This window comes from Nicotiana sylvestris, chromosome 2, assembly GCF_000393655.2.
Source record: "Nicotiana sylvestris chromosome 2, ASM39365v2, whole genome shotgun sequence".
In the NCBI taxonomy this organism is placed as follows: Eukaryota; Viridiplantae; Streptophyta; class Magnoliopsida; order Solanales; family Solanaceae; genus Nicotiana; species Nicotiana sylvestris.
In genome coordinates this window covers 18,992,358-19,014,136 of record NC_091058.1, presented here as the reverse complement: position 1 = coordinate 19,014,136, position 21,779 = coordinate 18,992,358, and the positions used below count along the sequence as shown (strand labels likewise).

At 35.5% G+C, this 21,779-nt stretch overlaps 2 protein-coding genes across 2 annotated transcripts; one reads left to right on the top strand and one right to left on the bottom strand.

The window, feature by feature from the left end:
• Window positions 1-3,592: 3,592 nt before the first annotated feature.
• LOC104246283 (leucine--tRNA ligase, chloroplastic/mitochondrial) lies at window positions 3,593-13,336 on the bottom strand. Its single transcript, XM_009802075.2, has 20 exons — window positions 12,901-13,336; window positions 11,046-11,190; window positions 10,918-10,974; window positions 10,059-10,178; window positions 9,861-9,965; window positions 9,496-9,719; window positions 9,339-9,405; window positions 9,102-9,256; window positions 8,679-8,943; window positions 8,326-8,520; window positions 8,099-8,178; window positions 7,127-7,189; window positions 6,906-6,987; window positions 6,390-6,467; window positions 6,220-6,321; window positions 5,931-6,103; window positions 5,610-5,787; window positions 5,410-5,487; window positions 4,642-4,773; window positions 3,593-4,212 (listed from the first exon to the last, which is right to left on the bottom strand). The coding sequence occupies exons 1-20, from the start codon at window positions 13,275-13,277 to the stop codon at window positions 3,970-3,972; spliced, it is 2,919 nt and encodes a 972-aa protein (XP_009800377.1). The 5' UTR covers window positions 13,278-13,336; the 3' UTR covers window positions 3,593-3,969.
• Window positions 13,337-14,603: 1,267 nt separating this feature from the next.
• On the top strand, window positions 14,604-16,268 carry LOC138883186 (uncharacterized). Its single transcript, XM_070163853.1, has 4 exons — window positions 14,604-15,479; window positions 15,563-15,712; window positions 15,805-15,903; window positions 16,002-16,268. Exons 1-4 carry the CDS (start codon window positions 14,604-14,606, stop codon window positions 16,266-16,268), a joined length of 1,392 nt encoding a protein of 463 aa, XP_070019954.1.
• The last annotated feature ends 5,511 nt before the right edge of the window (window positions 16,269-21,779 follow it).

Here is a 21,779-nt window from a genome sequence, read left to right as displayed (position 1 = left end):
TATTTAGTACTCTATTGGAAATAAGCCTCCTGAAGAAGCTTATCACTTCGGTACTCGGTTATGGATAAACATTACCCCGGTAGAAGATTATCCATACTGGATATAATAAGCTTATCCTTTCGATACTCGATTATGGATAAACATTACCCTGGTAGAAGATTATCCATACCGGGTATAATGAGCTTATCCTTTCAGTACTTCGTTATGGATAAACATTACTCTCAGTAGAAGACTATCCATAGCTTGCAATATCAGCTTACACAGCAGCTTACAGTAGCAGCTTACACAACAGCTTCCTTATTAACAATATATCATTTCGTTGGAGAAATCAAAGGCTTAGCTTGTGTATTTTCAACTATTATGATTGTTCGATGCCGAAGCATCTATTGCTTGGAGGTATCATGTATTATTTGTTTAATTACTTACTTATCTTAGCTATTAAAAGTATTCTAAAGAGCAAACGTGTATAACATGTAAGCGAGAAATATTGCGTCAGTGCATGCATATAGCTAACAATTGAAAGGGATTTGTCACATCCAAAAGGTGATTTTTCTTAAATCCATCCAATCTTCCTATTATCACTAGGAGTGATAAATATATTGGGAGGCACCAAATTTGCTCCTGCAGAGCATTGCTTGAACTCTAGTAGAGTTCATGAGAAACGTAAGATCACTAGAAGTGATTATATATTTTATATAGTCTAATTGTAACTAAATTGGTTAACCACTTGAAGTGATATATTGCTTATGACCACCAGAAATAATAATTTAGACTTTCTATGGTTACAATTAAAGATAAGCTCATAAATATTCTCTATATTGCATGTTCGCCTCGATTTGCTCCTGAAGTAGTAAATATTTTAAAAGAGATTGAAGCATCACAATTTGATGTGATTAATGCGCGTTTAGATAATTATGTTCGATTTCCTGAAGGATGAGAATTTTTTATAAATATTAGTCCATTCCCTGAAGTGAATGTGACAATATTAATAAAGTCATAAATATAAGCGCGCTATTGATGTAAATATATTACCGCTCACCTCCAGAAGAGGTAATATGATTGAGAGAATATATATACTCAATTTTTCATATTTTAAATTTGCTCCTGAAGAAGTAACACAATTGAAATTTTCTCCTGAATCAGAAAAATATTATGAAACTGTGTCTTACTGTGCTTAAATAAAATAATAAGCTATTCAAAATTATTTCTGAAGCACATTTCCATTCCCTGGAGTGAATGAAAAAACAACACAACTCACCTCCTGAAGAGGTAGAATAACAAAGGATATAAATCTTATTTTTGTGCCATAAAGACTATTGTCGCACGTACCCGTTGTACGTAAAATATCTTGGATAATTTTATTAAATATCATTCCAAGGCAAAAGTATTCTTGTAGAATGCTTTCTACTACAACCACATTAATATGTTATGGTTAGTTATCGAGTTCCCCGAAGAAAATAACAACTCGTGTATCTTTCCCTGAAGGATGTAATGACTATGTGGTTACCGCTTTGATATAAAATATTCAGATGTTAATGGCGCTTCTCTCTGAAGGAGATATTTGTCACAAAGTTGGTGATAGAAATACTGAAATTCTTAATTTCTTACATTCATAAATTTAGAATTGTCTTTATAATATTCATTTGATTATGATTTTCTCTCATGATACCAGAAGTGTCTGAGTAATATTTGATAGTACAAAATATATTAACAACTCCTGAAGAGCTAATTGTTTGTCTAGAAGACATACGACACCACTAGTATCTGATAAATATTAGATTATGGATAATGAATGAAGGCTCTTGAAGAGCTTATATACAAACATGTCATTCATATTATATGATTATGGTCAAAACATATGTTGTAGTAAACTTGAAGTTTACTAATACAAATGACTATCATATTGAGACTACATATGACTGAATGATTGAAAATCTTCATGTTTCCACAATCATAGGGGGTAAAATAATATGTATATGAGAAGTTACCCGCCTTATTCTTTAATTTATACTACATCATGTATCATAGTAAACCAGAAGTTTACTAATGCAAAAGTTTATGCCATAGTAAACTAGAAGTTTACTAAGAGATAGCACATGCCATGAAAAACTTGAAGCTTTCATTTACTATTTTTAAATGAGCTATTTGACAATTCTGATAAGCATATACTGAAGAACCAGAAGATTCTTCAAGAATTCTCTTGTGCTGCTTGTTATCATAATAAATTAGTTATACTCCGACGTATGGGACTCCGACGTAAATATGGTTATCTATTTAGTACTCTATTGGAAATAAGCTTCCTGAAGAAGCTTATTATTTCGGTAGTCCGTGGATAAATATTACCTCCGGCAGAAGATTATCTATATCTGGTACGGTAGCAGCTTACAAGCAACTTACAAGAAGCTTACATAGCAGCTTCCAGTAGTAGCTTACAAGCATCTTAGACATCAGCTTACAGTAGCAGCTTACAAGTAGCTTACACAGCAGCTTCCAGTAGCAGCTTACACAACAGCTTGCAGTAGCAGCTTCATTTCATTCGAGAAAAATATGGTTTGGAATGTGACAAAAGATCCACAATTTTCTACAAAGACAATGTTGCATGCATAGCCCAATTGAAGGGAGGATTTATAAAATGAGATAGAACGAAGCACATTTCACCAAAATTATTCTACACACATGATCTTCAGAAAAATGGTGTCATTGATATGCAACAAATCTGTTCAAGTGACAATCTGGCAGATTTGTTCACTAAATCTTTGCCAACTTCAACTTTTGAGAAGATGTTATGCAATATTGGAATGTAGAGACTCAAATATTTGAAACAAAGTTTTTATCAGGGGGAGTGAAATACGGGTTGCACTCTTTTTCCTTTACTAAGTTTTTTTTTCAATAAGGTTTTTAATGAACATCCAAGGGGGAGTGTTATGAAATTATTATATTGTGGATGTCCATTTATTACACCGCTATATATAATCTTCCGGAAGAAGATTATCCATTTAGTACTCTGTTGAAATTTATCTACAAGCAGCTGATGCAGGCAGGTTGCAAGCAACTCAATGAAATGATTTGCAGCAGCTTCTTATTAAACAGGCAGGTTGCAAGCAGCTCATGCAGACAACTGACAAGCAGCTGAAGAAAAGCCTCGCAGCTGCTTCCTGAAAATCCTTGCAGCTGCTTCATTTCTTCTATAAATAGAGGAGTTTTCAGTTTATTATGTACATCAGTTTGAAAGTTCAATAATATATCAATCTCTCTCCCTATACTTGTCTTTGATTTATTTACTTTACAGTCTTTATTTATAACAGTACAATAATATATTCCATATGCATAAATAGTAGTGTAGTTTTTATAAAATCCTGAATCAGAAATATCAAATTGAAGATATTCCAAACAGTAAGGAGTAAGTATATAAGAGTAGGTACTTTTCCTTCATGGAATTAGGAGAAATTCTGAAATTTGTCAAGAGTTGAATGGATGCACATGCACAAATCCTCACAAGTCACAACGATATAAAATTAGATGAGTTTTAAGAATTTAAGTTATCACATAGGACAACACCTCCTTATTCCAATTTCCAACAGACACATCCAAATTTTTAAGTTAACCGTGCGAATCATGCATCTATTCCCCATATTATTTGTTCATTGAAGTTGTGACTTGTGAGATTTCTGTGAAGAAATCTTCATATATAAATACAAGAACAGCTTATTTGAGTACAATGGTACATATAACGAACATATGCTACACACAACTAATAGATTAACCAATGTTGTGTACCCTTCCCTCTCTTTCTACTATACAACAAAGCCTATTCCACTTCCACTGCTCGCAAGCTTATTGTTCTCTTAACTATTGTACAATAAATGAAGTATGGTACAGAAGCCATAGCTGCTATTCCACGGTGTTGTTAATCCATCAACTGTTATGAAGTAACACAATGTATAGGGATTCCAGGCATTGTATCAGCTACTATTGAGCTACCTTAACCTTTTTCTGTGCATCTATCACGATGTTCAGAATTTTTCCTTGGACGTAAATTCTCTTCCTAATAGATTTTCCATCCAAAAACTTGGATAGTTTTGTATCAAGTGAAGCTAATCTAAAGGCCTCCTCTTCTGTGCATGTTTCTTCGACCTGTATGGTACCTCTAGTCTTTCCATTTATTTGGACTGGAAGGACTACAGTGCTCTCTTTTAAATAGGCAGCATCAGCCTGTCATTATAACCGTAAATCAGTTTTAACGTTTCACCCAATTCAATGATTCAAGATGTTCATGAGCCTTTTTTCTTTTTGATAAAGTAAGATGTTCATGAGTTTTCAGTAATCCCATAAATTTAATTAGTCTCTCGAGCCACTATAGACAACAGTAGGCATTCATAACTTTCAAAAATAAATATGTTTTAGCCTGCTTATGTGGAATATTTGCTGAAAATGGACTCCTGCAGTTTTTCAAGAAAACTGGACGACTAAATATGTACATAACGAGCAGCTCTCCGGCAGGATGTTTGTAACTTAGCTCCCTTTTCTTTAGCAACAGTAAAGAGACTAGAAAAAGACAAGTGATCCATCGTCTGTCAAACAGGTAGAATGGGGGAGAAAGGAATAAAGTAAGTAAAAATCTAGGATCAAGGAAAAGCTCACCTTAGGGAAGGGCTCATATGCCAAGGAATTTGAGTGTCCCAGACGAGACCAGAGCTCCTCCGCCATGTGAGGTGCATACGGTGAGAGCAGCAAAACAAATGCTTCAATAATTGATCTCGGAAGTTTGTCCCACTAAAAACATGCGATCAAAAGGATTCATTAAAATGCTATAAGAAACTAGTAACTTGCAAGGAGTTTCATTTAGCTACATCACTCTCTGTTTCCTTTTTTATCATTTTCGTTATTTTTTCTGTGGAAGAAGAACCAAGTGTCTAATTTGATCTCATTTCACTGAATCTACTAAATAACCTCTTGCAGAAATGCGCGTGAATAGCAGGAGCTCAGTGCACCAGGCTGCTCTTTTTTGTCAGTGAAGTCTACAATCAATCAATTGGAAATTGTAATTTAACAGGGAAAGAGATGAGCTAGAGAAGTTTCTTGGGAGTAGTTCATCAATTTTGTATTTTTTGCCTAGAAGAGGAGACTGCAATCTCTTCCCTTATGCAATTAACTCTTACAAGGACATTAGATATTTGGACTAAGCTGCTCTCTCAACCTGCCCAAGTTTGACAATTTTGAAAATTTTGACAATTAAGATTGAAGTGATATGACTTTTCCCTTTACTTCCTTAAAAACTGCTCCAACAGACTGACAAAAGTTTAGAAAAAAAAAGGATCAAAGTGTGGATATCCCCTCTTTTTTCCTTTTTTACCTATTCTTTGAGCAGTGAGGGAGAAATGAGGAAAGTGTAAAAGGAGAACAAGAAACCTTATATGCTGCGTTAATAAACTCCATCATTGCAGAAATTCCAGTGTTGAACCGAGTTCCTTCAATTTCTTCAGTTACCTGTTATGTGAAACCAACTCGCAAATTAATGATTGCCGTGTAATAATAGGAAGGGCATTAACATTCCAACAATATTCAATCCTAAAGAATACATGCCAGCCATGACCAATAAGCAGTACTACCTTATCAATGCATCTGTGTAAAGAACGAAGTTGTTCAATTGAAGGTTTCTCATCAACTGTGGAAGTTCCATCCGGATATGAACCAGCGGGCGAGGGTGAACCAACAATCAATCTCCAAGATCTTGCAAGGAAACGGTGAACGCCTTCAATACCACTTGTATTCCATGTTTTCGAGTCTCTATCGGACATAATAAAGACGTACATTATGCACTAGAAGAAAAACCGTGCGGATACAACTTTGAAATGGTTGTGTACATATATTACAATAAACAAAAAATTTGAAAAGCAAAAGAAAAGATAAGGAAGGACAGGAGACGCTACCTTAATGGACCCATAAACATTTCATATAAGCGCAGAGAATCTGCACCATACTCCAAAACAACATCATCAGGATTGATGACATTTCCCCTACTTTTACTCATCTTGTGAGCTCGGGCAATCAAGCGAACATTGGGGTTATCTTTCAATACAAAGAAGTCGCCAGATTTCATGACCTGTTCACCATCAAAATACAGTTTCAAACCGATGAATTACATTCTGAAAGCTAAAACTAACATAAAATGATGCTAAAAGATTTAAGTAATTGCGCATAATCAGTATATAAATAAACCTTTTCCTCAGGTATTTTCTCTTGGTTGTACTCAGCCAGCTCAGCGACAGAGTCTGCTGATATCAAGTTTCCTTTGTCATCTTTGCATGCTGTATATTGAACCTGCCACCTTGATAATTAAAGACAGGCAATCAAAAAATGGACTTTCAAGACCAAGCAAATCAACTTACTTCACCAAGGATGATGCCTTGATTTATGACACACTTAAATGGTTCCTTTGTTGACACAACACCTATGTCATAGAGAACCTGCAATAATGAACCTAGTCAGGATTTTTAATAGAAACATTAGAGAAGAAATATAACATGCTCTTGTGAATTGATTTGCTCTTCTGAAGGACCAAAAAAGAGGGCATTCCTCTTGCTTGTTAAGCCTTTTTTTTTTTGAGAAGGTAACTTGCCTTTTTTGGTTTCTCTGTCCTACCTCATCTATTTTTCCACATGTATACTCAGACTAGAAGAAGATTCTTTTCACTTGGCTTGTCTAACAATTTATTGAAGTCCAACTTAGGTTAGCGAAGGGATTCACCACCCATAAATAGGTGACAAAGGGAAGAAAAAGAAATTTTTGGCTCACATGTATTAACTGGAATAGTGACACCATCTGCAGTAGCTAAAGAAGGGTAACCAAAGCTTGAAACTGGGAGAATTCCTTTTATTTGTAACAAGTGTATTTGAAGCTCTAACCTTGTGCCAGAACCTGGCATAAAGTAAATGAAGAACAGCATGCTCAGCACCACCAACATACACATCAACTGGGCTCCAGTACCTATAGGAAAAAAGAAGCCAACGGATGCTTAGAACTTTGAAACACCAAATTCTAACTTTCCACAATATTATGTATAACAAAATCAATGCCAGGAAAAAAATGGAACTACTGACTGTACGTAGAGAAAGTGCAAACTCACTGTTCTTTTGCCTTGTCAACCAATGCACTGGAGTTCTTTGGGTCCATAAATCTTAGATAGTACCTGGATATCAATGGGGGACATGGTTCAACGAGACGCAGCAAGATATATATCAGACATATCCATAGGAAACTTAAAAGTAAAGAAGGTTTCATCCTTAGAACACAGGTCCTAGAAGGGTGGAATTTGCATAGAATCTAAGATCAGTTTAATTACACATCATAATAAATAACTAATTGATTCTTTGCTTCCCTTATTTTTACTTTCCATCCAGTAGTAAAAAGGCAGATTTTGAGACTGAATACCGGGTACTCTCCTCTTCGAAATGGAGTAGATAAGCATATGCTTTTTTACTTCCATAACCACTGGTGACAAATTATGCACCCAGCCAACCACCAATGGATAATGAACAAGAAAGTCAGAGTAAAGTACTTCCTATCTTCTTTTCTTCTTTGGTGATAAGTTCAGAGTAAAGTTCCTTCCTATCTTTTTTTGGGTGATAAGTTGTTTAAGTTCAGAGTGAAGTTCCTCCCCATCTGCTTTGCCTTGATATAATCTTCCATGCTCTTGTTCATATTATCATGCTCTTGCCCCAAAACAGCCACACAAAAAAAACTATAGTTTACTCCCTTTTGACAAATGACAACAAAAGTACAAAACACAAATAAAAGAACAAAAAGACAGTAAAGTACAAAGTCTCTTTAGGTGGAGAAATCGTGAAAAGAATTAAACTCCCTGTAAAAAAGGGCAGCCCGGTGCACAAAGCATCCCGCATTTACGGAAGGTCAGGGAAGGGTCGCACCCCAAGAGGGTGTGATGTAGGCAACCTACCCAGGTGCAAGCATTAGTGGTTGATTCCACTGCTCGAACCCGTGACCTATAGGTCACACGGAGGCAACTTTACCGTTGCTTCAAGGCTCCCCTTCAAAAGAATTGAACTCCCAGTATTGAAGAAAAAACATAGTTAATTACCAGCAAGAACCAGCCCACTGGGGCATGGTATTTGTTTCTCGTCTAGCAGCTTTTCCAGATAAAGGATCTTTGGTTATAACCTGACAAATTGTTCAGCCAAAATAGTGAATGTTATTACATGAAGCATGGTAAGCCTAATAGGGAAGAACCAAAAGCAAAAGAAAAGTAGCATATGACAAGGAAACAATGATTATCCAGTTGATCATCACACATTAGGCAAGACATACCCAAGAATCTGCTTTGGAAAGAGGTGGCTCCCCTGTCCCTGTGGGAGTGAAATCATCCAACTCAGGAAGGGTAAGGGGCAGCTCAGTTTCTGAAACTGGAATACCTTCTCCTGTGTCATCCAAAAAGATAACTGGAATAGGCTCCCCCCAATAGCGTTGCCGAGCAAAAAGCCAGTCCCTTAACTTGTAATTTACCTGAAGCAAGATAAATCTGGCAATAAGTAAATCTTATAAGAAGTAGAAATGAGAATTGCTTCCTTCTTACTTGACCTCAGAATTCTGTTTAAGATCATCTCTAAAAAACTGAGATATACAAGCTAAAGAGGTATCCTTCATAAATCAGAGGAAGTTACCTTTTGCTTCCCGTTTCCACTTTTCTCAAGCCATTGAATGACTCTTGAAGCAGCGTCCTTGCTAGGCAAACCATTAATGTCAAGCCCTGACTCTGAACTTGATGCATTTATCATAGTTCCTTCACCTGAATATGGTCTCTCAAAATTGCCACCATCGCCATCATCTGGTTTTACAACCCAAGAAATTGGGATACTGTACTTCACAGCAAATTCATAGTCGCGTGTGTCATGGGCAGGCACGGCCATTATTGCTCCTGTGCCGTAGCTGCATCAGAATTGGTAAACTACTTTAAAACCCCAAAAACTATGTCACGTGTGGTATTAGGTGCTCATTCAGTACAAGAGCATTAATGTAGTCATAGACTCATAGGACATATCTTGCTAGTTAAATTTAGGAGAAGAGAAAAAAAGAAGGCAGACAACCTTCCCAAGACATAATCAGCAACCCAAATAGGAATAGCTTGTCCATTGGCTGGATTTCTTGCATAACACCCGGTAAAGACACCTGTTTTTTCCTTTTGAAGCTCAGTCCTCTCAAGGTCACTCTTTCTAATGGCAAGTTCTCTGTATTCCTCTACCTGTCTCACATCCGCCGTCGCTTAAAGAACTAGAACAAACAGCATTTTGAGATTAATAAGATCAAGGGTCAGAAGAGCATACATGTTTACTCTGTGCTTCAGATAAAACTGATGACAGAATCGGATGCTCAGGTGCAAGGACTAAATATCTGCACAGCAAAAAGATGGATTAGAGACATGTGAAATGTAGTCTGAAAAAAAGAGAGTTGATGATAAGATGTCAAAAGCAAAATGCATACGTTGCACCAAAAATAGTGTCCGGCCTTGTTGTATAAACTGTTATCCTTTTCTCTTCTTCCTGACCGTTACCATTTATGACAACAAAATCCAATTCTGCTCCTTCTGACCTCCCAATCCAATTCCTCTGCATTTCCTTTATACTTTCAGGCCAGTCTAGATCATCCAAATCCTCAAGAAGACGGTCAGCATAAGCAGTAATCCTCAACATCCACTGCCGCATAGGCTGCTTGGCAATAAACAATGTACTGTAAAATCATGAAACCATCCAGACCATGAAAATAAGGACTAGACATTGAATTAACAAAAGTGCGGTTCTTCAGAGAAATTCCTAGCTCAAAATGTAACAGAGTATATGAACGCCTACCTTTCTGATGACTGGATGCCCCCCTCTTTCACTTACACCATCAACCACTTCTTCATTTGCCAAGACAGTGCCAAGTGCCGGACACCAATTGACAGGCACTTCAGCCTAAATATTGGATTCAAAGAACTTTGATAAGTTGACGAAGGTTACTTCAGCTTACTACTGAGAGTTATAAAAATGAAGTTCAGAAAACTTCACCTGATAAGCTAGTCCCCTCTTCATAAGTTGAAGAAATATCCACTGAGTCCATTTGTAGTAATCAGGTTCTGTCGTAGAAATTTCACGATCCCAATCATAAGAGAAGCCTAGAGATTTAAGCTAGAAATCAATATAGATATTAGCAAAGTGACATTTCTCAAGCACCATCCTATACAACAAAAGATAGCAAGAGATCAAAATCTCATTAAATAACTGAAAAATGAAACATTCTTGTCGCATAAATTAGCAAATAAACTCCAACTATGACAATTTAAATGCTCTGAATTTTGCAGGGAAAGCGTCCGGTCCTTTTCTTACAGGCACTTAGGGCAGATGGCCATATAAATATCAGCTGAATCGAACCAGCTAATATGAGGAATTGGAGGAAAAGTAACGGGACTAACAGATGGTGGGGCATAACAGCAGGCTCATGGATGGATGGGTACGAGATAATTGTAGCAATCAGCCAAGTGGCAAAGACCTGAATTCATGTATCATGGTTCACCCACATAGCTAATTGGACAAAGGACTTTTAACTGTTTCTGACCGTCTTCTTTTAAAGCATGCACCTCCTAAACACTATCATGAAAAAGCATCATCCCAGTGGTGCTCTTCCAAATTAAATACAGATAAGTTGTGGATTTTCCAGTCTCATTTAAACTGGAATATCACACATACGTACACGAAAATAGCACAAAGTTATGGCCATCGACAGTGAACTTGATTCTTGAACTAGGAATGCAAAAAAAAAAATAGTGTTTTGATTTCATGGGTAGAAATTCGGAGCTCTTAGATATGATTTACAACCTTAAAGTAAACACCGAACATAGAATTCCAAACAAAAGAAAGCAGCAGGTACCTGCGAGCGGAAACGACTAATATTCCTCAAAGTTGTGATTTTTGGATGTGTGCCTGTCTGTCAAAGGGAAGGAGAAAGTTAGATACCTGCAAATATTAAACTGAAAACAGTGACTTTTGAAAACTTACCTCAATAGCGTATTGTTCAGCAGGTAAACCAAATGCATCCCATCCCATTGGATGCAATACGTTGAAACCTTGCATGCGTTTAAATCTAGCAAGGATATCTGTTGCAGTATATCCAAGTGGATGTCCAACATGCAAACCAGCTCCACTGCAAGGATAAGAAATAGCATCAAACTAAACATTAATAGACCGCGACTACAGATCCTCATGCAAAAGGAAAAGTTTGTCCAATCTCAATGGCCAAAAGTTACAAGTGCCAACCTCAATGACTGAAAATTGTAAGTCCTAAGAACAGAAGGTCAATTGGCAAGTTCACAATTGCTTGTCAACTATCTACACCAACATATTCCTTTCAGTAACTGACTGTGGAAATTTTGCACTTGTGCAGAAAGTGCACTTGGATCTAGGAGAACTAGAGCATTCAGTCAGTATATGGTTGTATTCAATGAGTGTGATCATCATTGGCAGGTCTCATACTATATCTAATCTGGACAATCGTGGACCATGGATTATTCTGTGGCTTCTGTATTAATAAATTTATGAACAGATTCAAGGAAATTAAATGCTATGAATGTTGGTATTATCAACATAGTGGAAACGACTGTGTTGACATTAAGCAGGGGAGTCATACTATAAGAAAAATAAGAGATTAGCTGCACTGCAGCAGCAGCAACTTTATACTTCATTTGAACTTGGAAAGGGTATAACCGAAGTTGTTAGCAGTTCATCTAAGCCAAGTCAAGCAATTGGTAATGCATATACCTAAAGTTGATTAAGCCTCGTTTGCACTTGATCGAGGTCTGAATCTGAATGGTTCGAACCTCAAACCATTAAGTGCAAATGTTGTTTTTAAGATTTAACCACTTGATGGGTCTGAATAGACCAGAATCATCCAAATCTTGAATAGAGTCTTAAAATAATTAAGAGGCTATACAGTTAAAGATTTTTCCGAAAATGACATTTCACCTCAATTCTATCCACGACCACCGCCAGCTACCACCACCATCACTGTCAACCACCACCTACCACCACCATTGATAACCACTAGCGTTAATTGTATATTAGGGTTAGGGGGTATGGATCCGAGTGCAGGTACGGGTGCTGGGATACAGCCAATAAATGTATATTACGCCATATAAAGTGTATTTCGATTAGTTAAATTTATTGAACTAAAACTAACAAAATTGTATTCTTTACAAATACCAATATTTTATTCATAAGATATCTCGCGTAATAGAAAATATATATATATATGACATAAACCCAACACGGTGGACACGGGTGCGGCAGGAATTTTGAAGAGTAATGGACGAGGCGCGCGGAAGTTGATCCCGACATCATATTTGTTGATAAGATTAGTTACAACCATAACAAGGTACAGAATTCTAAACACATCGCTAACATTTTACTAACTTGAAATAACTCGTTCCATTATAATTAAATGTTGCTTGATGTCCTCTGTTAAGTTATTGTCTTTGTCTTGTAAGGAATATTAATGCTATAAGTTACAAGTATGAAAACAAGAAAGGTAACACTAACTTTTTGAGAACTTTGTATTTCTATTTTATAACTCAAACATATTACAATTTTAGTGTGTTAGGATTCAAATTTTGAAGTTGGTCTAAAAGTATTACTTCTAGGATTCCGGACATGGAGATATGTAAAGACACTAACTTTTATTTAAATTTCTGTCTAATTGTACAGAATCGAACAAAGATGATCAATGTCCAAATTCAAGATAACTTTGTAGGTTCGACTTTGCAAAACTGATAGAGAGAGTATTAAAAAAATGCTAGTCTATAGTCAATCCTTGGCACATAGCAAACTGAAGTTGAAAGAGTGGGATAAAAGTATGAACCTTGGATAAGGAAACATATCAAGAACATAGAATTTGGGCTTTGAAGTATCAATCTCATCAGGGGTTCGAAATGTCTTATTCTCTTCCCAATAGTGTTGCCATTTTGGTTCAATTTCGTGAAATGGGTAAGGCCTTTTAACCTGCTGTTGCTGTTGGTCATTAGCTTTTTGACCATCAACTGCTTTTACTAGCTCAGTGACTGTATTTTTGCTAGAACTCTTTGTACAGCTGGAGACTCGGAGGCGTATATGGGTATAAGATTGGTGGCGGAGTAAAGGGCGGCGGTGGGCGGAGATTATAAGTGATATACGGAGGCATAGAGGATGACGAGGGAGGAGCTGAGGAGGAAAGTGGTGGTGCGTGGAAGTTTGGAGCATTGCTAGGGGGAGGGAAGTGAAGGAGTTCTGGAGTTGCAGTGGGTTTGAGAAATTTTGAAGGTGGCAATTTGGTGAGAAGATGAAGATTGGATAATGTAGTCATGGGCTTGGGCTAGATACTGGAATGGGATTACTTCAGTCTTCATAGTGACTGGATCGTATTCGTCGGAAAGTCTCGGCCCACATGCATTCGTGGAAGCTCTAATGATTGGGTTTAAGCAAATTTTACCGTGAAAATGGCGTGTAGTAGCCACTAAATAAGGGTGTATTTAATTTTTATCCACTATTTAAAATGCTTATAAAAAATAGCCACTACTAAGGGGGAAAAGACACAATTACCCTTTCTCTATTTCTTGTATAATCCCAAAATCGACGAAAACCCTTATTTCATTCGTTCAGAGTTCTGCGCTTCTTCATCTTCCTCGTATGCAAACTGCAATCTCAGTTAAACTTCTGCTCCTTTATCTTCTCCGTCATCTTCCGCCATCTTCATCTTCATCTTCTTCGTCATCTTCTGTCCTTCATCTTCTCCGTCATCTTCTCCGTCATCTTCGTTTTTCTTTATTTGTAAGTTGGTTCAATGCCGTGTGAAGTATGTGTGAAATTTCAAAAATTAGCATTATATGTTGATTCAGTGTAGTATATTTTGTGTGATTCTGTTTTTGATAAATTTTTAGTGTGTGAAATTTGAAATGTGTTTGTGGTTGATTCAATATATTTGATTATGTAGGTATATTTCATAAAAATAGTCGTAGAAATTCATAAGCTTACTGATTATGAATTTTCAGTTAACTGTGTTCATTAAATGTAAAGAAGAAACGACATTAAATTTTGTAGTTGGAATTCAAAGTTAAGGACTGATTGTCCTTAACTTTTGCACATGAAACTTGAAGTTAAGGACAAAGTGTCCTTAACTTTGGATGTTGAAAGTATATGTTAAGGACTGTATTTCCTTAACCTATGCACTTACAATTTAAAGTTAAGGACTGATTGTCCTTAACTTTTGCACATGAAACTTGAAGTTAAGGACTAAGTGTCCTTAACTTTGGATGTTGAAAGTATAAGTTAAGGACTGTATTTCCTTAACCTTTGCATTTACAATTTAAAGTTAAGGACTTATTGTCCTTAACTTTTGCACATGAAACTTGAAGTTAAGGACTAAGTGTCCTTAACTTTGGAAGTTGAAAGTATAAGTTAAGGACTGTATTTCTTTAACGTTTGCACTTAAAATTTAAAGTTAAGGATTGTATTTGCTTAACTTTTAAACTTGAAATTTTAAGTTAAGTCCTAATCTTTGTTTGTTTTTCCTTCTTTTCTAGTGTTATAATGGAAGGCGGTCATTTTTTTGATTTTGACGATTGGCGTAATTTTCTAGTATATTGGAAAGGAGATTTTCAATATAAGGAAACAATTAAAAGTTTTCTGTCGAATAGCCAATGGAAGAAATTGAGGGAAAATATTTTTGGCAACTTCTTCAGATTACAAAGTGTGAAGTTCTCGGGTAAACTTATGCACTGTGTATTGCTTTCTGAAATTGTTAGTAATGAACCTGATTCGATGACCTTCAAGGTATTTGACCGCGATATTAAGTTTACTCGTGATGCATTCCATATTATTACTGGTTTGAAGTCTTATTCGTCGCTTGACATGAAAGGTTTAAATGAGAAAGAGAATAGGCTTTTAAGAGTCTATTTCCCTGGAAAGGACAAAATTGAGTTGGCTGATTTGTATAGTTTTATTTCTAGTCGCCCACATGGTACAACTTCATCATTTGCTGGCAGTGATGATGATGCTTTGAAGTTGGCAACACTCTATTTTGTTGAGTCGGTTTTGATGGGCAAGAGGAAAAATAGGAATGTGTCGGAGCAAATAATGAAAATTGTTGACGATGATGCACTTTGCGCTTCCTTCAACTGGGGCTCTCTTGCTTATGAGACGCTATTAAAATCATTGAAGAGTTGCTTGAAATCAAATGAGAATGATGTTCAGAAGGAGAAAGAGAAAGAAAAAGATATTGATAGCTACACTTTAGTTGGCTTTCCTTTTGCGTTTTGTGTCTGGATTATGGAAGTACTTCCTATTTTCCAAGAGAAACAATTTGTGAACTTCAAAGAAGTTGGTTATCCTCGAATGTTATGTTATTCTGAAATGAAGTCTCCACAATTTGATGCTCTTTGTAGAAAATATTTCCATAATAAAAAAGTAAGTTAATGTAATTACTATCTCTTTTTTTGTTTATTTGTTTTAGTTATGTATACTTATGTTTAGTTTTTCTTATATAATAGGTGTTTAAGTTGATTGAGGTGTCACCCTTTATTCCCGTGGAAGAAGAAGATACACAACCTCTTTGTGTGGAGGAGCCAGTTTCACAAGATCAAGGCTCAAGGTCTTCTTCCACACAATTTGACGAAGGCGTACTTAAGGAAATTGTTAGAGTATGTGTTTCTGCCTTTGAATAGTATTAGTTTTTTATTTGATTATTTCTTGCTTACGAACACCTTTTTTTATATTATGTTTTTTGATTCAGAGATTATCAGAGAGTTTTAAGAAGGATTTGCAAGCAGAAGTTACCAGAGTTAATCAGAAAATTGTTGTATCAGAAAAAAAGATTGAGAACGAAATCAAGGTAATTTCAGTTAGTCCAACTTTAGGATTTTGTGTCCTTAAATCATGTCCTTAAGTTTTAAACATGTCCTTCTCTTTGTAACTTAGTTGCTTTCTTAGGATTTAAAGAAAACTCTAGGATCAAAGCTTGATACTTTGATGAACATGTTTGGGAAAGCTGATCAGATGAACACAGATAGAGAATCTAGTGTTCCAATTAGAAAATATGGAGTTGATGATCATTGTCGTGCTACTGAGCGTACTGGCATATTCAACCAAGATGCAGGTGGTGTTGAACGTGATTATATGGATGTGCATGCAGAGGGTCAGTATGAAAGAGAATTTAGAGATGCACATCTAGATGATGAAACTGAAAATATCTGCTAGTGTGTTTTCAACTGAGGAACTGGAGAACGACATAGATTTGTTGTGTTTACGCTTCAAGAGGTAATCCTAAAATCTCCATACGTGCTAGTTGTTTAGATTACACGTGAATAAGATTCTGTTATTGCTTCCGCTGTGGTATATATTCCAACACTCCTGATATGCTAAAAGTGACAAGTAAAAGTGAAAATCTATTTTTAGAATACTGGACAAGTAAAAGTGAACTGAGGGAGTATATTATTGATATAAAATCTTTTCTTTTAGATTTTCACTTGGTATTAATATCCGTCTTTGGATATAACTATTTTGAATTTTAGAAAATTTCACTTTGGAAAGTTAAATGCTTGTGACTTTATTTCTGGAGTTCCAACCTGATATTCCAATTAAAAATGAATAAGTACTTTAAAATTTCACATCTTTATGTTAGTATAAGTTCCCGGGTTTTTACTTGTCATCATATACAAGTATGAACACAATAATTCATAATTTTCTTCGGGACTTCCTCTTATTAAAGCGGAAGCATGTTGAATAGCACGCCACGCCTTGTGATATCCAATGTCTAGTCCATGCAATTTTTGCATCTCTGCCATGACAAAAGCTGGTGTAACTTCAAATCTTGGGTCCCGAAGATTATCGATAATGTAACCACTAATCAACTTTGAAGTAGCATGCCTTTGATCTGCTTTCCTAGTGTTAACAGAGCAGTCATGCTTTTTCTCAAGCTTTACTATCTTGAATAATGTTGAGTCTTTAATTCTGAAAGCACGCACACACCAACGACACCTATCATCATTGCATGTCAACGAATATCTTGTTGAGCTTGATCTAACAACTTTGAATTCAAAATGTCCTTTGATTGCTACATTAGAAAAATAATTAATTATGCTCTTCTTCTTGTCAAATACTGATCCGACTTTTATTTGATCCAAAAAAGCTTTTTCTCTTAATATCGTAGTTGGAAATTCTTTTTGTTTCAAATTTGATCTTCGTTTAGTTATTTGAGTGCAGGTTTTGTCAGCAACTACTTCGATTACCGGTGCACTCTCTAAGACTTGAATACCCAAAGCTTGTTCGTTGTCAATCTCTATAATGCTTTGTCCTTCTACTTGAATAGAATCAAATGTTTGATGCACCTCTTCATTTAATGGTTGAGCTTCAACCATATCTACTTCAACTATCTGTTGGCATCGCTCTTGATTGTCATGTTGAGTTTTTGTGTTGGCATGTTCATTGCTTGTTGATGCAAAAACTCTTTCCGAAATATCAACTATGAAACGACAGCTCTTGAAGAGTGAATGAGTTTTTAGCAACTCTATACATGTGTGAAGATCTAAATCTTTGGATACAAGCATTCCTTTGCTTGTTCCAAGGTTGATATCAAACCATATCACTATTTCAAACTTTTCACTATCCAATTCAATAAGCTCAAAAATCTGTTTAACGAAATCTTCAAACTGAATTGACTCAGGTGCTAGGAAAAGCTTTGTTTGATGATCAAGATATTTATAGTCTTCAGTCCATCTACCATTAAAAGCAACTATTATGCATATTGTTTCCATCCTACAAGTCAAGAGAATGGGAAACAAAGGACATACGTTATAAAGCAATCCTTGTAGAATTAAGAACAGGTGTACTGTAAGTGCAAGACCAAGATAAGAACTGTCTGTCCTTAACATTTAAACATGTAATTAAAGTTAAGGACTGCCAGTCCTTAACATTTAAACATGTAATTAAAGTTAAGAACTGTCAATCCTTTAACATTTAAACATGTAATTAAAGTTAAGAACTGCCAGTCCTTAAGTTTTAAACATGGAATTAAAAGTTAAGGACTGTCAGTCCTTAAGTTTTAAACATGGAATTAAAAGTTAAGGACTGTTAGTCCTTAACTTTTGAACAAGAAATTAAAAGCTAAGGACTGTCAGTCCTTAACATTTAAACATGGAATTAAAAGTCAAGGACTGCCAGTCCTTAACTTTTAAAGATGGAATTAAAAGTTAAGGACTGTCAGTCCTTAACTTTTGAACCAGAAATTAAAAGCTAAGGACTGTCTGTCCTTTAACATTTAAACATGGAATTAAAAGTTAAGGACTGTCAGTCCTTAACATTTAAACATGGAATTAAAACTTAAGGATTGTCAGTCCTTAACTTTTGAACCAGAAATTAAAAGCTAAGGACTGTCTGTCCTTTAACATTTAAACATGGAATTAAAAGTTAAGGACTGTCAGTCCTTAACATTTAAACATGGAATTAAAACTTAAGGATTGCTAGTCTTTAACTTTTGAACCAGAAATTAAAAGTTAAGGACTGTCTGTCCTTTAACATTTAAACATGGAATTAAAATTAAAAGTTAAGGATTGTCAGTCCTTAAGTTTTAAACATGGAATTAAAAGTTAAGGAATGCTAGTCCTTAACATTTAAACATGTATTTAAGAGTTAAGGACTGTCAGTCCTTAACATTTGAACCAGAAATTAAAACATACAATTTGAAACTTAAGCTACATGACTTTATATACAGAAGAACAACAACAAAGTGAAGGACATTTTGTCCTTAAGTTTTTTTATTCAATTTACAAAATGAGGCCAGTAGAATCAAAGTTAAGGACATAGTGTTCTTATTTTTTTGAATTCAATTTCCAAAATAAAGACACTATGTCCGGAATACAGAATTATCATAGGAGGCGGTGTCTATAAAGTTATCAATCCAGAAATTCAAAAAAAATCAAATTCTTATCTAATATATAATTAAATCAATACAGATCTAAAAAAGTATAACTATAGCGAAATAAAAATTGATAGAAACACATGAAATTACAACTTACTGTTTATCTATGTTGTTTTTTTGGATTAGATTGCTGAATTTTTGAAATCGGGAAGAGAAATGGTGGTTCGTCCTCAGTTGATCGCCGCTGCTGCTGTTGCTCGCTTCTTCTCTTTGTGTAACTGCTGCTTGTGTTGATAGCGTAGGTATAAGTTATACCAGAAGGGTATTTTCGTCCAGTCAGGTATAAGTTTTTTAAAAGGAGTGGCTAAAGTCTAAATACATTGAAAACAGTGGCTTTAAAATAAAAGCCACAACTTTTAGTGGCTATTTGTGTCGTTCGCCCAATTTTACCTCCTATTAACTACTACTACTACACTATTTATTATAAACCAAAATAATTTCAAAATATTATTACTTATAACTACCTTTTCTATTTTATAATAAAATAGGTATTTATTTATATCTATCATTAAAGCATGAAATAAGCCAATTATATTCTTTTTTTTTAGTAATTAAATAATTTTATTTACCAGTATCAATATGTACAATGTCAAAACTGAGACTGGACAACCCCAATCTCATACAACTTCAACTACAGATCTTCTATATTCAAACTAAGGATAGAAGTTCATTTCTGCTATTTTCTTCTCTAGCCTACTGCCTCTTGATCCTCTATTTACAACCTCTTGTACAATTTGTCTAACTATCATTCCTGGTGTCTTATGCTGCTCTTGAAATATTCTCCTATTTTTTTCATTCCATATATGGTATACAGCACATGCCAGAGTCAGTCTATAAATTTGAGCAGTTACATTGTTTCCTGTTGCCATATCTTCAGCCCATTGTATCTCCATTTTCCACTCCATCGAAGGTCTTGTTATGCCTTGCCAATAGAGTAGCTCACTCAATATACTTCCAGCTATTCCACATTGAAACATCAAATGATTTATGGTCTCATCTGTATCATTACACAAAGGGCAGGTTATTTCATCTGCAATCCCCCACGCATGGAGTCTACTCCTTGTAAAAAGTTTGTTTTGCAGAGCCAGATTCAGCACAAAGATCTATTTTGGAGCCCCTAAATTGTTGCACGTTAAATTTTTTCCAAGTTACTTTTTGAAATTGTCCTCTCATGCCTTTATTAAATTTCTTGACAGAAAAATAATTCCAATTTGTCATTTCCTTCATATTGATCCCTACTGCTTCTACATTTCTTTTTTGCTTTAATGATCTTCTGAACTATCCATGATGTATTGCTTGGATTGCTTTCTCACACTTCTTTCTTCTTCCCATAATACAAGTGAATCCACTGGACCCACAGCTTATCTTTCTTCTTACACATGTTCCATTGCAGTTTGCAAATTACAGCTCTATTCCATGTATGTAAATTATATCTACCAGCAGTCTTTGGAGAGCATACTTTCTCCCAAGATAGCAGAGGTTTTTTTGATGCATCTATCCCTCATGTCCATAAAAAGGTCCTACAGACTCTTTTTATCTTTTTCTTCATCTTTTTAGGAATTACAAATATCTGTGACCAGTATATTTGGATTGAGAACAATACTATTTTGATCAGCTACAACCTTCCTGCATAGGATAGGTATTTTGAAGTCCAGGAGGTGATCATTCCTATTATTTTCTCCGGTAATGACTGACATTGTATCATAGAGATTCTCTTAGTACTTAGTGGGACTCCAAAGTATTTGAAAGGCAACTATCCCCTGCTAAAACCAATTATTTGTATTATGCCCTGCTGTATATCTTATGGTACACCCCCAAAGTATATAGAACTCTTTGTTGCATTTGCTTTTAGCCTAGATGTTTTAGAGATTTCCATGAAGTTGTTGTATACCATTTGAATAGAAAGAGCATCGCCTCTATAGAATAGCAGCAAGCAATATGCAAACCCCAACTGTATGATATCTAGCTTATCACATCTGTGATGGAAGTTGAAGTCTGGATTATACTTCAAGGTCTTGAATATCCTTGTAAGGTATTCCATTCCAAGAACAAACAGGTATGGCGCCAGTGGATCACCTTGCCTTAGGCCTCTCCTAGCTTGAAATGGTTCCACAGGTTTCCCATTAATAAGAATTGAGTAAGACACTGTTCTTACACAGACCATTATCCATCTAATGAACCTCTCTGGAATATTCAAACTATTCAGAACTTGCTCTAGAAAATTCCACTCAATGGAATCATAAGCCTTCTGCAAGTTTAGTTTCATCATACACCCAGGTGAAATACCTTTCCTCACATACCCTTTCATGAATTCACAACTTAAAATTATGTTATCTGTGATATCTCCCCGGAACAAGGCTTTTATCTACTAAATGGTTCATCACCCTTTGTAATCTGTTAGTTAGAACCTTAGAAATAAGCTTATATAATACTGTGCAACATGAAATAGACCTGAATTCCTTGATAGTTGAAGGATTTTGAACCTTAGATATCAATATAATAGTTGTTACATTAATAGGAAGAAACATTTCAGTTGTATTGAAGAACTGAAGCACTGCTTGGTGATTTCTTGCCCTGTGATACCCCATGACTTCTTAAAGAACTTTATGTTGAAACCATCACACCCTGGAGCCTTTAAATCCTCAATCCCCTTTAGTGCATTATGAATCTCCTCTACAGTAACAGGTTCAGTTAGCTTCAACTGTTGTCTCCTATCTAGCACATTTTCCTCCTTCATAATATCTAGATGTATGGCTGGAATAGTATCAGCTGAAGACCCTAGTAATCCTTTA